The following is a 13,610-nucleotide window of genomic DNA, read 5'->3' as shown; positions in this document are numbered from 1 at the left end:
CTCCTAGATCCTCTGTTAACTTTCTGGTGAAACTCAGCCCAGCCTGATAAGCTTCTCAAGAGCGGAAAACTTTCGACCCATGGCCTTTAAAAAACTTCATTACTCCTAATTGAATTCTAAATTCTATCCCGTTTTTTCACGCACAATTGCAATTTTACGCTCTCTTTAGACGCTGAAGATTTTTATCCCCCCCCCCCCCAGCCCCGTGTCACCGGGATTGGGATCACACTATGGCGGGCGCGGGGCGGCCCCACCTCTAGGGAAGCGCACGGCAGCGCTCCGGCCCCCATCCCTGGGACCTTCCCGGGGTACTGGGGCTCGTTTCTCCGCAGGCCTAGGAGGGTAGCCCCGCTGATCCCGGGGGTCCCCACTGCCCAGGCCGTCCTCCCTCAGCCCGCTCCCCGGGAGGGCGCGGCGGGGCCGGCCCGGCGTGACCCTCAGGTGACGGGGCGGTGCCGCCGTCGGCCCAGGGGCGGCGCGGCGCGGGCGCTCAAAGGCGGCGGGGCGGCCCCGCCCGTCCGCCATGGAGCGTGAGGAGCGCGCCGAGGCGGCGGCCGAGCAGCTGCGGCTGTACCGGCGGGACCCCGGCGGCTGGAAGGGCTGCCGGAGCACGGTGGGTGAGCGGGACCCCGGCGGCTGGAAGGGCTGCCGGAGCACGGTGGGTGAGCGGGGCCGCGGCGGGAGGGACGGGGGCCGGCCCGGGTGCTGAACGCTTCCCCTCCCGCAGGGCGAGGTCGCGGTGTCCTGGAGACCCTCGGCGGAGTTCGCTGGTAACCTGTGAGTACGGCCCGTTCCCGGGGTGAGGGGGATCCTGCCCGCGGTGAGGGGTCGGGCAGAGTGGAGAAACATTTGGTTTCGTTTCGTCCCGCCGCAGGTACAGGGGAGAGGGGATCCTGCCCGCCAGCCCGCGGGATGTCTGGGAATGCATCAAGCCGGTGGCCGGCGGGCTCAGGACCAAGTGGGACCAAAACGTGAAGGACTTCGAGGTCATCGAAGCCCTCACCGATGTAAGTTCCTTAAAAACTGTCCTGGTGAGATTAACGCAGCGTGTGTTGAGCAGCGTTGGGCTCTGCACAGCCCTTCCTGTCGTGCCTCAGGAGACAGCCGATGTTATGTGCTGGGAAGTAAAGAGATCTTAAAAAGTTGTCTGGTGTCTCTGTCTGGATCAGCCTGACAATACTGGGATAACAAACCTGTTTTTTTCTTTCATTTTGGTGTTGTTTTTTTTTTCCTTTTCCATCAGTTTTATATATTGTATTAGGATATATATAAACAATGGCTTTTCATTCTGAAAGGAGCTGCTGATACATTCTTGCCTAATACTTGCCTAAGTTGTGCAAATGTATAACATTAAAGATTCCCACGCTATGTTGTTAACACTGTAAGTCAAGCTAGGTGTGATTATTTTTAATAAGCTCTTAGCTAAGCAGTGAAGCATTCATGTTACCAGCCTTTAATTCAGGGCCCATCTTTCACAATGGCAGCACAGACCCACTGCCTTTAGCTGGCCTTGGGACCCAGTGCTTTACCTCTGTCTGTCATTAAAATGGAGATGCTGCACTTGGAGGATGACAGATGAACAGGGCTATGTATGAGCAGCAGCTTCTGCTACTGCAGTTATAGAGTCTAGTTCTTTTTTTTTTTTTTTTTCCTCTTAAAAGGTGTTGGATTTTGGGATCCCCAAATCTGAAATGTATGTAGGTGCTGGGAGGCAGCCAGGTGCAAACACAACTGGTCCCAGAAATGCTTGTGGAAGTCCTGTGAAGTTTGTTTTTCTAGGGGGAACTGTAGAGGCATTTTGTGTTCATTATAAACTTGAGGAATGCTGCAACCTCCTGCTTGAAATTCATAGACTTGCCAGCAGTTACCAGTGTGATAGAATATTTTGGGGACCCTCTTACCACAGAGTCTCCACAGAAGGGGATGGTAGTGTTAATGTTTCTGCAGTGTAACAGATTGGGTTATCAAGTTGTGTCCCATGTATATGACACAAAGAAGTTATCTTTGCTAGCTTCCTGGGAAGAAGAAGCATTTTACCTGTCCTATAACCATAGATGTGCCAGATTTGCATTTCATCATCCCTTGTGATATCTGTCCTTAGTCAAACTGGAAGCAACACATTATCACTATGTTTTTCTCCATTAAACTGTCCTTATCTATGCAGGGTAGTGCCTTTTGACTGTGCTGATTTATATTTTGTTCAACAAAGGGTGTAGTAGAACTCTTTGATGGAGCTTAGAAAGTGTAACTGAAAGTATATCAAAAAGTACAGGTATTTTTCTGATGTACTTCATAAAGCATTAACTGGCATAATTCTGGTTTTTGATTTCCAGACTATCTCTGTATGCAGAACCACAACCCCTTCAGCTTTCATGAGGATTATTTCACCAAGAGAATTTGTGGATGTGGTAGTAATGAAGCAATATGAAGATGGGACATTGCTGTCTGCTGGTAAGGCTCTTGTGTTCTCAACAGGTTCATGTTACGTTAGGAGATATCCAGCAGCTACCAGAAACAAATATAAAATAAAAACTGAGTAACATGCTGCTCAGTAGTTGTTGACCTGATCTTGATCAGAAGATAAAACAGTAGTTGTTTCTCTATGTTGTTCTCAGACTATATAAATCATCTTAACACTGAGATAATGATGATAGTCTTGGCCGGGTTCTCCCCTTGCTATGCTTTTGAGATTGAATAAGTATTTAATTTACTATTAAGTTCTAGGATATTTTGTGTGTGGTTTTATTGTTTTACAAGTTTACAGAACTTTCTAAAAGAAGTCCTATTTAGGCTAAGTCCCCTTTTAACATTTTCTGCACTGCCTCTAGGTTTTGATGAAGCCACTGAATAAATGTACCACTCCTGTATGTGGAAATTATTATTTTTATGAAAACAAATGTAGTCCTGATTTTTAAGGGGCTGCCACTGTATGGAAGGATGTTTCTTTGTTTTTTTCACTTTCACTCTATGGTTTAACTGTTCCAAGTCAGTGCTTTTATTCCCTCAGTGTTCAGGTGTCCTGTTTGCCCATTGTGTTCGGGAATGCCTTGCCAGGAATTTATGCACTTGCTAGAGTGTAGCTTCTCAGCAACCAAGGGGCATATCCATGTGACATTTTTTATTGGAGGTATCCTGAATGACCTTGCACAACAGGGGTTCAATGCAACTCCCTCAAAGTGTCCTGATGCTTCCTTCAGAGCTCAGTAACAACTGCTTGTAAATTCAACCCTTCTTTGATTTCCCCATTCTAAGGCCAGAGTGGTTCCTTTTAATGGTCTTTCTTGCCAGTTTTGTGACACAGCCTCACACTTAAGAGGATTATATTGCCATTCTTTTTAAATATATTTTCATATAGTGAGTTTGCTTCCCAGTTGGTGCTTTGAGTACCGAGCACTCTCCCAGCTTCTGTAAGAATGACACTTTTCTTCACTGCTTTTTCTTACAGCCACCAACGTGGAACACCCGCTGTGTCCACCTCGACCAAATTTTGTGAGAGGTTTTAATTACCCTTGTGGCTGTCTCTGTATACCTGTTCCAGGGTAAGAAATTATCTACTTGACTTTTTTGAATTCTAAAGCTCTTCTTATCCATTGTGTGGTGTGTTTATGTGTATGTGGCCACATGTGACCTGTACCCTCTTGGCAATGGCGCGTGTCTGTCTTCCTGGTAATCATTGTGACTGAGTGCCCTTTTTGTGTTCTCATTTTTGGGCAATGAGTTAGTTTCTCTTCCTTTCCTGGAGGGAAGTATTTAATGTTACAGGAACTGTCATCATGGTAGGATTCTCGCTGACCTCTTAAGAAGAGATTCAGCAGAACATACAAATATGGTCTTAATCTTTTGTAAATGAGTATCTAGTTGTTTATTATAATTTATAGTAATTCATAAGCAGAGTCAAGTAGCTCATTAGGGCCTACTTAATCTGTAATTCGGTAGCTACATTCACAGACATTTGCTTGTTTGTTCAAAAGAAAAAACTTCATAGAAATATCTATTCTATTGAGTCATTGAAAGAGTCATTGAAAAGTTCTTAATGCTCTTAAACTGCTGGCTATAAAATCATTTGCATTGTCTTTTCAGGGAACCAGACAGGACTCAGCTCCTCACTTTCTTTCAGACGGATCTTGGTGGCTACCTTCCCCAGACAGTGGTGGATTCCTTTTTTCCATCTAGCATATCTGGATTTTACAGTAACCTGACCAAAGCTGTTAAGACATTAAAAGCATGACAAGAAGAGTTGCTGACATTACGAGCTGAGGGTAGGGAAAAAAAACCTGGTAGCTTGAGGGTAAAAGTAGGAAGTTGACCTCAGGACTTTTCAGTCAGCAAAGATACTTAAGAAGGGTGACATGGAACAATGAACTGAGTAAAATAATTTTTTAAAATAGCATTTTGTACCTGTCTCCATGCAGAACAATGCATTCTTTTCTAATACAAAATTCTTCACTTTTAGAAAAATATCCCACCAGAGGCTGGAAGAATCCTGGAGGCAGCAGTGGTGGCTGTCTCCAGGGACAAGATGCACATGCTGGATCTGTTCTTGGTCACACTTTGTCAATGTGTGTGAAGGGGAGCGTTGCTAAAACCCACTTAGTGCCACAGGGTTAGCCAGGTGTGGGTCAGCTCTGTTTGGTCTCTGAAACCCTGTAGATTCCTGTGGAACAGTGTTTCTTCCCCAAAAGAAGAACTTGTAGAGCTGCTGAGATGTATCAGTGGGTCTAAGCTAGGAAATGGTAAAAAGCCAAAATTGGATTGTGTGGAGGATTCCGCTTGTTTGTTCCAGCAGATGTCAGCAGTGATGGTAAATATGCCTTAAGTGCTTTTTTGTAAGTCAGGGTGCAGCAGTGCAAATCACTTCACAGGTCTGTGGGCTGGCAAATGGACACTCTTCCTTTCCCCTCTCTGTACCAAAACCAGTGATTTCCCCTGTGTCATTAAACAAACTGAATTGACACAGTGGCAATAAACAAAGAGGATTAAGCACTTTACTTGCCATTTCTTAAACTGCACTTGAAATGACCCTTTTGAACTGTGCTTGAATGTTTTTTGGTCTCCTGTGGGGAAAGATTTTAACGGGTAAATAATCTTGTTTTGTAGCTTTGTCTTAACAGGTCATAAGGACATTGCTTTTCTCTAAGACTGGTTTGCCTCAGCATTATCTTTGGAAACCAGCACCTGATTTTGTGTGCGATGTTGTGTCCATCTTTAGGAAATATCTATGGCATTGCTTGCTGCAGGAATGTCAGATATTACTGTAGGTGACATATAATTACAAAAAGAAAAATAATTGCTGAATTAGGAATTTAAACGCGGGTTGTGATTTTAATGCAGTAACTCGATTATTTAATAAGGTTAATATGCTCTGCTTTCTGTCCCTGTATTTTTTTATATTTATTATAGGGCATGGACTTGCACACAAAGCTTCCCATTGTAAATCTTACCCTATGGAATAGTTTTTTAAGGAAACAATTTTAGTCTCCTTTTGTATACAAAGATGTAAAAACTTGTGTGAGTGCGATGAAATAAATATTTTTTTCTGCTACGTCTTACTGTTTTTCCTGAATCATCCTTTAAAGTGGTTCTTTGTGCACCTGCCTTGCTGTCAAGGAAACATAAGAGCTACTTAGAGCTCCAGCATCTCTCTTAATTTAAGGCAACAAGAGAGGGAAAAGCCTTCCCTACCATTTGCAACCCCTACTACCTGGGGAAGAGGTTTTTTTGTGAGAACACTCACCCTTCAGAGGTTCTTTGCCCTTGGTTGGTCCTTATTTCCAATTGCTGCGTTCTGTACTCAGGAAGAGTAACAAATTCACTGAGAAGAGATTTGGGCCTGGATATTACAGAGGCTTATATGTATTTTTCTAAATGTACTGAAGTTGTTTGGCATGAATTGCAATATCTTGGCAAGTCTTTCCAGGATTGTCCTCAGTTTAATTTGCAAAAAGTTCAAGGAGCAGAGCTGAGATCACCACTCATTATTTCTGCAGGTAAACCTTTTGCAGACAATGTGGCTTCTTATTAGCTATTTGTATTTTTTTTTTATTGCTGTGAGCAACAAAGGTGGCAGGTGAGGCTCTTTATTGCAGTAATTTAAGGATCCCTTTTCTGAGTGCTCAACAACTCCTATCCAGAAGGAATTAAGAGACCTTAACCTTCTGCCCTGCCAAATTGGAGTTGAAAATGTCTTGGGAAAGAGTTTCGTGTAGGTACCAGTGTAAAAATGTACAAAAAGATTCACATTTTTCTCTTATTTTGGTTGCTACCCAATTAATAAAATTTTTGTTTTGAGATAAGAGGTTGTTTTTTGGAAAAGACCACTCTGTCGGTTAAGGATTTGGAAGGTGGGGGCAGATGGCTTGTCAAGAATGATCTTTCAAGGATTAACATACAGTTGTCTTGTGAGGAAAGGCCAAAGCAAATTAGATGCCTGGATTCAATTAACAGCTTCTGTTGCCTGTCCTACTTCCCTTTCTCTCAACTGCTGTTTCTGTGGCATTGTGTTAAGTGCACAGAAAATAGCTTCCGAGCTCCTTAATTTCTTCCTGCTGAAATTAAGTAACCGAAGAAGGGTACAGAAAATTCCCAACTCTGGGAAGGTGAACAGCCAAGGACAATAACCAGTGCAGCCATCTGGCTTTTAGCTGATGAGTTACTACTTCCTTCTTACCATTGCTTCTCTCCCTTCAGTGAAGCAGGTCAGAGAAGACCAGCTGGGGACACGGGACCATCTTGCCATAGATACACATGCTGCTGCTGGTAGAATTCCATACAGTGCATACAGAAAGCACTGCCACAATGCTGATAGCAGTGTTTGAAGCATATATTTGTCTCCAAGTTTAGTGTTTCCGGAATAAACAGTTCAGTTCAGAAGTACTTGGATTCTCACATGCTCTCATTGGTGCTTTCCCTTACGGAATTAACAGAGACCTTTAAAAAATAAGTGTGGTTACAAGGTAAGACTTGGTTCTGAATGGCCTTGTTATTTTCCTGCTGTATTCCTCTGAGATCTCTGGCCAGAGGAAGGTTAGGAAAACCTGCACTATGTTACCCTCATCTTCCTGCCTCACCCTAGGAATACTGTGAGAATTCCTTCCCATTCTGTGTTTGACTGCTGGAGTTGAGATGGCTCTGTTAACTGCTAGTAGAAAGTTACCTTGACAGGTTTTGGCTATCCTGGATGTTCTGTGAATAGAAAAGCTGGAATTTTCTAGGTTTTTGACAAACAGAGCTCCATGTGCCTTTCTCTGCCCTTTACATATTCCCTAATATGTAGTGTTTAGTTGAAGGCTTGTAGGCACATTTCTTCTTCCTGGGAAGGTAAGGCAAGGCAGGGAACAGGACTTGGAGAGTAGCACTGAAAACATAGCACAGGATGTGCTTATGGTATTTGTTTAGTTAATGGCTTAAAACAGGAGCATACTTTAGCTGTCAAGTATTTTATTACAGCCAGTATATTGTTAATAAAGTCATTATTTTATAATTCTACACTTTATAACATCTGTTTCTGAATGTTGGAATAAGAATCATGCCCATTTTCTGCACATCTTAGGCGCATCCCAGACAGCTTTCTCTGTACTGGCAGTGATGTCCTTTATACTCTTCATGTGTGCTTTCTGAGTATCTTGCTGTGCTCACCAAGTGCCTGCAAGTAATAAAATCCTTTGTTTGATTATTGGCAGTAGTCTAACTCCTCTCTTTACAAAGTTTTGGATGACTTGGTGGTAACAGAGCTCCGATTCTTCCTCTTGATGATGGCTGTGATGGGCCCATCAGGTAATGCCTTGATTACATTCCATGCTTCAAAACGAGTGAGTCCTTGCATGGCCGTTGTGTGCACTTGTAACAGCTCATCACCAGGCTGAACAGGGCTGCTCTGTTCCAATGCAGTCCCTGGGGAAAGAAAATGAATTCCCTTTAGTTTTTTTATGGGGAGGAAACTTTAATGGGTCTTTGACTTAGTAGTGAAATAGCTGGACCACCAGCATGTTTGGTATAAACCACCTGGTTCCAGCAGGCAACGAATTACTGGCACCAAACAAGATAATGCTGCATTTGCAAAAAATACTATTCCCACAGCTATGAATCAGCAGTAATGAAACCCACAAGTCTGCATCAGCTGGGAACATGTCGTGTATCCATTTAAGTGTGTTTACCTTTAAATATCCTGTTGATGATGATGGGTTTATCTCCCTGAACAGAGCCCTTCCCTCCTTCCAGGCTGAATCCCAGACCAGCAGGTGTTTTTTCTAGAGTTACAGTGCAGATTGTATCTCCAGTTGCTGGAAACAAATGGAGAGTTACCAGGTGGGCAGCACATAGTCTGAAAAGCTAAAACATCTGTTACAGAAAATGAACTTCTGGTTTGTTCGCAAAGGTACCATAAACTGTGAAATGAAAGAGAAAGTGAAAACTTTTAATTTCTCCTTTTGTCATTTTAAGACCCTCTGGGAAGCTGAGGAAAGAAAGTTGTGTTTGAATTCATGTGAGAATGGAAATACAAGACATTTACTGGAAGTATAAAAATCTGTTCCATGAACAAAATTTAAGGTAAACATTTGACTTGCTGTTAGTTATGAAATTGCTATCAGCTACAAAGCTGCTGATGTTTATTTGCAGATGGAAATAAAGCTACAGATCTCCAGATCATGCTTTAGGGAAAAAAAAAAACAACAACACAAAAATATCTTGAATGTGAAGTATTCTGCAAAATTCTGACCTTTCTGTGGTTCAGATGTAGCCACCTGCTACATTGAACAATAGCACATTGTTTGTTCAAAATGAAATTCTCTTTCACAGAGAACAAGTCTTGTAATAATATTAGAATAAAGAATCACTGTTCACTGAATTGTCATTTTACCTTCAATTAGATGTGTTGCTACAATAACCATCTTTGTATGTCTACAGAAATTCATATAGAGAATCACAGTGGGTTTTTAGGGAGTTCTTTTATTTTAGAAATCCATTCATTCTTTCTCTTTTCAATGAAGTTATTCCAAATGTCTGTTTTGGGAATGCTTTATTAACTGTGCTGTCTTTAATCGTGGTTTTTAGATTCATGCAGCCAGTGCTGCTTTATGAACACCTGGATTTCAGGTGGTGAGTAAACACTTATGTGGGGACTGCAGGGTAATGCCACTAAACTTACCAGACTCTTGTGAAGCATCACTTGCTACTGAAGATGTACTAGAGTTGATTGAAGCATTGAGATTTGTTTCTCCATCTTTAGGTTTTCTAGTGACAACAACAGCTTGTCTGGGTTGGCGGGCCTGTCGCATGATTGCTGAGGCATCGTTGTGAGTCACACCTTTGAGAGACTTTCCATTAATGGATAGTACTTCATCTCCTTTCTGAATAGTTCCTTCCTGAGATGCCAGTCCATTGGGAAACACTTTGTGAACCTGTTGAACAACCCAGACACCACACACACACACAAGGAAATGCGGGGGGGGGGGGGAGAGGTCAAATCACTAAATCATTCAGTTAATATTTTTTACCACGTGAATTTTTCATTCTTTGCCAGGAGCAAGTTGCTTCTATCATGTTTCAGGACTGAGGACTGAAAAAATTTGTACAGAGAAGTTCTCCTGTGCACATCCCTCCTCAAGCAGCCAGGCAAGCAGTTTGGCCCCCGTACCAGATGGCCCAAACTGTGCTGCCTGTGGTGTGTACCTTGTGTGCTACCTCCTGACCCTCTCTCTGCTCTGCTCGTGAGAGGAGGAAGGCATGAAGCTTATCTCTATCTTCCAGACCCCTCACTTATTTATGCACCCATCTCATTCCTCCAGAGCACACTGCTTGATCTTCTGTAAGCACAAGATGTTGGTTATTTCCTGCTGAGGGCTGTGTGCTCTGCCTTGGCTTTCAGAGCTGTTGGGGATTGGAAGCAGGACACTGCTGCCAGTCACCTGGATAGGCAGATCTGTGCAGAAGGATTCCCTTTTCACCTACTGAGACTGTGGTTCTTCCAATCCTATCAGTACAGCTGCCTGCTTTGATTATGCCAAAACCCAAACACCGGAGCAGAAAACCAGCAAGGTTTATGTTTTTAGACAGAGTAGTTGTTTTGGGAGTATTTTTTAAGAATTATGTTACTTACTGTTACAATTTTGTTTTCTAAATCAATGCCCCCTGCCAGGCTGAATCCAAGCCCAGTATCTTCTTCTTTATGCAAAATTGTAACATGAATATCATCAAATTCCTAGGCAGAGAAAGGAATACAGTCAAAAACTTCTCAAAAGATATGTCACAATGACTGGAAAATCAGCATGTTTTCTTTTTCTCTGTTGTGCATTTTATAATGAGACTTAGTGGCATAAGCATAACATTAAAGTTGCAAAGATTAACCAGACACATTTGCTCCACATCTTTCTGAAAATCATGCACAAAAAGAAAAAAGCGGGTTTACCTTTAATGTTGCTTCATCTAGTGCTTTGACTTCCTCTATAAGCTTTGCTAACTCCTCAGGGGAAAGCAGAGAGATGACTGACTGCCCTGACACACCGGATGCTTGAGGTGAGCTGTGTTCCTGTCTCTCTTCCTCCTTCTCATTGTCTGCCAAGCTCACAGTGTATTCTCTCAACTCAGAAAGGCTGTCCCATTGTGGCAAGAGTAAAAAAGAAACATTGAGTTATGAAAGAACATACCCAGAAAAGCAAAAGACAATTTTGGAGCGGTCATCTTTTGATTGTACTAGCCTGTACTTGGGGTGGTAATTCCTATAAGTATTATAAATACAGACAAATGTAAATTAATCATGAGCGTAACACAAGTAGAATCTATCACATAAAAGAATAAGAGTAATCTCTTGGTCCCAGGCAAAAACAGACTTAAATCTCCTTTATCATGGAGATACTGGAAATATTGCTCCTTAAATAGGAGGATGTTTGAAATATACATGGGCGTATGTAGCATGAATTAAAAACAAGTGTAACAGTCATATGAGTCATTTAACCTTTGTGGTCTAAAAAGATCCTAACTTAGTCTATGCTTTATTGTGGTGTGCTACTACCTCAGAACTTTAATCTGTCAGCAGATCAGCACAGATGCTCACCAAAGTTCATCTGTAAATCTGAGTTTTAAACAAGGTATCTTACTTTAGTGAAAACCCAGTGTCCAGGTGATGATGGTCACTTGCAGGTGAGATAGAAGTCCCGTCCTCCTCCCCAGAGGACTGAGACACTGTGTCTGCAGTTTCCCATGCACTGTTTCCAGGAGAGGCTGGAGACTGAGGAAGGCAAAGCAATGATTTCATTAAAGCAGATGACACCTGGTTACTGATGGAATAGATTTTGCTGCACTTCTCGTCATGTGGCTTCATCATCTCACAAGCCTGCCTGGCAGTAAGTGGGAAGCTCCGTGACCTTAGACTGTGTGCTTTTGCTACTGACACAAGATGGGAATTTGCAATGGCTCCTGTTGTTAAGAGACTTGGTAAAATTTCAGTGCTGGCATTGCTGCTTTTCTCTGAGCTGGTTGCAATATCCTCCCTGCGAGAGGAAGGTCTATCCAGGCTCTTTGTACCCATGGACACAGGTGGCTGTTGTTGGCTGGTTTCACAACGTTGGAAGAAGGGCTGGTTTGAATGGGCTGGAGCCACCTCTGGCTCTGCTGCAGTGGGAGAGGATTCTTTCTGCACTGATGGTTTCAGGCTGAACCTTCGATGTGTTTTTTCAGGTGACTGCGGAGCACTCAAGGATTCAAATGAGCTTATTCTTTGTTTTATTGATGATCCTCCAGGAGACATACGTGATAAACTGGATTGTTTTTTGGTGGAAATACTGTCAGGATTAAGAGGACTTTGATCTGCTTGTGGTTTTAGATCTGAATTTGCTTTCTTCAATCCTTTCAGGCTTTGGCGAAACCAGGTGGGCTTAGGTGCAACAGGAGGACCCTTTTTCACACTGTCATTTTCATCTGATTTTAGCCCTTTTGAACTGACTAACTCTGATTCTGATTTCTTCAGAACTGTCTCTGAGCTACTTCGATTTTGATTCTCTTTCTTTTTGTCAGTGTCAGGTTGTAAATCTAAATGGACGCTGTTTTCACTCATGGTAGGATTAAATAAGCTTTTTATGCAATCAGAAATTTTAACCCAAGGGTCTTCTGTTGTTGTTGTATCAAGACTATAATCTACCCGTGCTTGTCTTTTAAGTACAGGCCTTTGTATTGATGAAAGTGGAGTCCCTGTGTTAAAGAAACAGTGATTATAAACAAGCCTCCCTCTACTTCTCCGCTCCTTATCTCTGCATCATTATTAATGCAATAAATTTGAATTTCATTCAAGCTTCTGATAGGTTTTTTTTAAAGTTTCTGAAAAGTTTAAACTTTTTAAAAATTGATAACTCTTCATCTACAAGTTCTGAATCCAGACACTGAAATTATCTGAAAAACAAGGCTCTTACACACTTATATACGAGATCCCTTTTTAAAGGGTTTGCAAATTCTAAATGTAACCTGAATTCTGGGGTTCTGAAGTCATGATACAAACTGGAACAGTTAAAATAGAAGCTTAAAATTGTGATGTTGTTTGCAGCCTAGTGAAAAAGGTGGTGTTACAGTAAATTCTTTTTTAAAATATTTTTTCTTTTCTAGTTTTTTAAGTATATCCTGCTCTGAAAGGACTCTCCTAAGAAGATCTTTGATTAATATTTCTGCTTCCTTAAATTCCTACAGGTATTTCCAGTTAGTTTTTTTCTGAAAAGTAAAAACTTGATTGTAATGTAGGAAAATTTTTTACATCACAGGCTGATTACGCATTTTAATGTTAGATGTGGTAGAGCTGAACGGCAGCAAACTTTTGTTTGTGCAGTTGCACAGGTGCTGTTATCTGCTTCAGTGTAATTTTTTTTTTAAGGCATCATTTTTACTTTTTTTTAAAGATCTGAACAAGAAGTTATGGAATTACATAGCTATTTATGTTGTGAGAGACCTCTTGAGATTGTCTTGTTCCCTTAACACTAAGTTTCCTTGATTCTGACCAGCACAACAGAAAGCTAACTTATCAGTGGTTTGTACCATTGCAACACTAGAGCCTTGAAACTAGGCATAAAAATGTCCTTTAGAAGTTATAAAATTAACTTTTACTATAAAATATTCAATTACTAAGCAGCTTCAGCTGAAGAAATATACCAATATTGTACCTGTCCATTAACATTTTTTACGGTAAATCATCACTTATGCTGCTTTTGATCTAGTTTCTCTTTTTTTCCCAAGACTGGAATAATTTTTTAATAATAATTCAATAATTTGAAATTTCATCTGTTCACCCCAAAATTTACAGATACATTTAAAGAGAAAGGTGAAATCAGCTCAATACCCATTTTGGCATTAAAACCAAATACTAGGTTTAGCTGAAAAAAAAGTTAATGGAATTCAACATACCTAAGTTTTCTTTTCTTTCTTGATCTCTGCCCACTGGAGCAGCAGCTGGGTGTTCTGTATCATGTGCTGTAGGAGAAGTGGTAAAGACACTGTGTGTTACATCAGTTTGGTGTCCCTCTAGCATTGGTTCTCCAACTTCCTGCTGAACAAACAGGAAAAAGAATTGTGTCAGAACGTAATTATGCAAACCACAGTATATGTGTATCTGAAAAAAAAAAATCTGAAAAAAA

The 13,610-nt window shown here is 41.6% G+C and overlaps 2 protein-coding genes across 2 annotated transcripts in view; one reads left to right on the top strand and one right to left on the bottom strand.

Moving 5' to 3' along the window:
• The first annotated feature begins 507 nt into the window (after positions 1-507).
• STARD5 (StAR related lipid transfer domain containing 5) lies at positions 508-3,563 on the top strand. Its single transcript, XM_032700583.1, has 5 exons — positions 508-613; positions 728-777; positions 875-1,007; positions 2,334-2,451; positions 3,446-3,563. Exons 1-5 carry the CDS (start codon positions 524-526, stop codon positions 3,541-3,543), a joined length of 489 nt encoding a protein of 162 aa, XP_032556474.1. The 5' UTR covers positions 508-523; the 3' UTR covers positions 3,544-3,563.
• A 3,862-nt stretch (positions 3,564-7,425) lies between these two features.
• The window catches only part of IL16 (interleukin 16), a 40,121-nt gene continuing 33,936 nt past the window's right edge, over positions 7,426-13,610 (bottom strand). Inside the window, exons 16-22 of the mRNA XM_032700634.1 lie at positions 13,381-13,522; positions 11,094-12,183; positions 10,406-10,589; positions 10,097-10,198; positions 9,146-9,398; positions 8,154-8,279; positions 7,426-7,890 (exon numbers count right to left, since the gene is read on the bottom strand). Coding sequence (XP_032556525.1) covers positions 7,697-7,890; positions 8,154-8,279; positions 9,146-9,398; positions 10,097-10,198; positions 10,406-10,589; positions 11,094-12,183; positions 13,381-13,522 — 2,091 coding nt within the window. The 3' untranslated portion in view covers positions 7,426-7,696. The remainder of the gene's footprint in view (positions 7,891-8,153; positions 8,280-9,145; positions 9,399-10,096; positions 10,199-10,405; positions 10,590-11,093; positions 12,184-13,380; positions 13,523-13,610) is intronic.

This window comes from Chiroxiphia lanceolata, chromosome 12 (assembly GCF_009829145.1).
Source record: "Chiroxiphia lanceolata isolate bChiLan1 chromosome 12, bChiLan1.pri, whole genome shotgun sequence".
Taxonomy (NCBI): Eukaryota; Metazoa; Chordata; class Aves; order Passeriformes; family Pipridae; genus Chiroxiphia; species Chiroxiphia lanceolata.
Note: the sequence above shows the minus strand (reverse complement) of the source record. Positions and strands in the feature narration are given on the sequence as shown.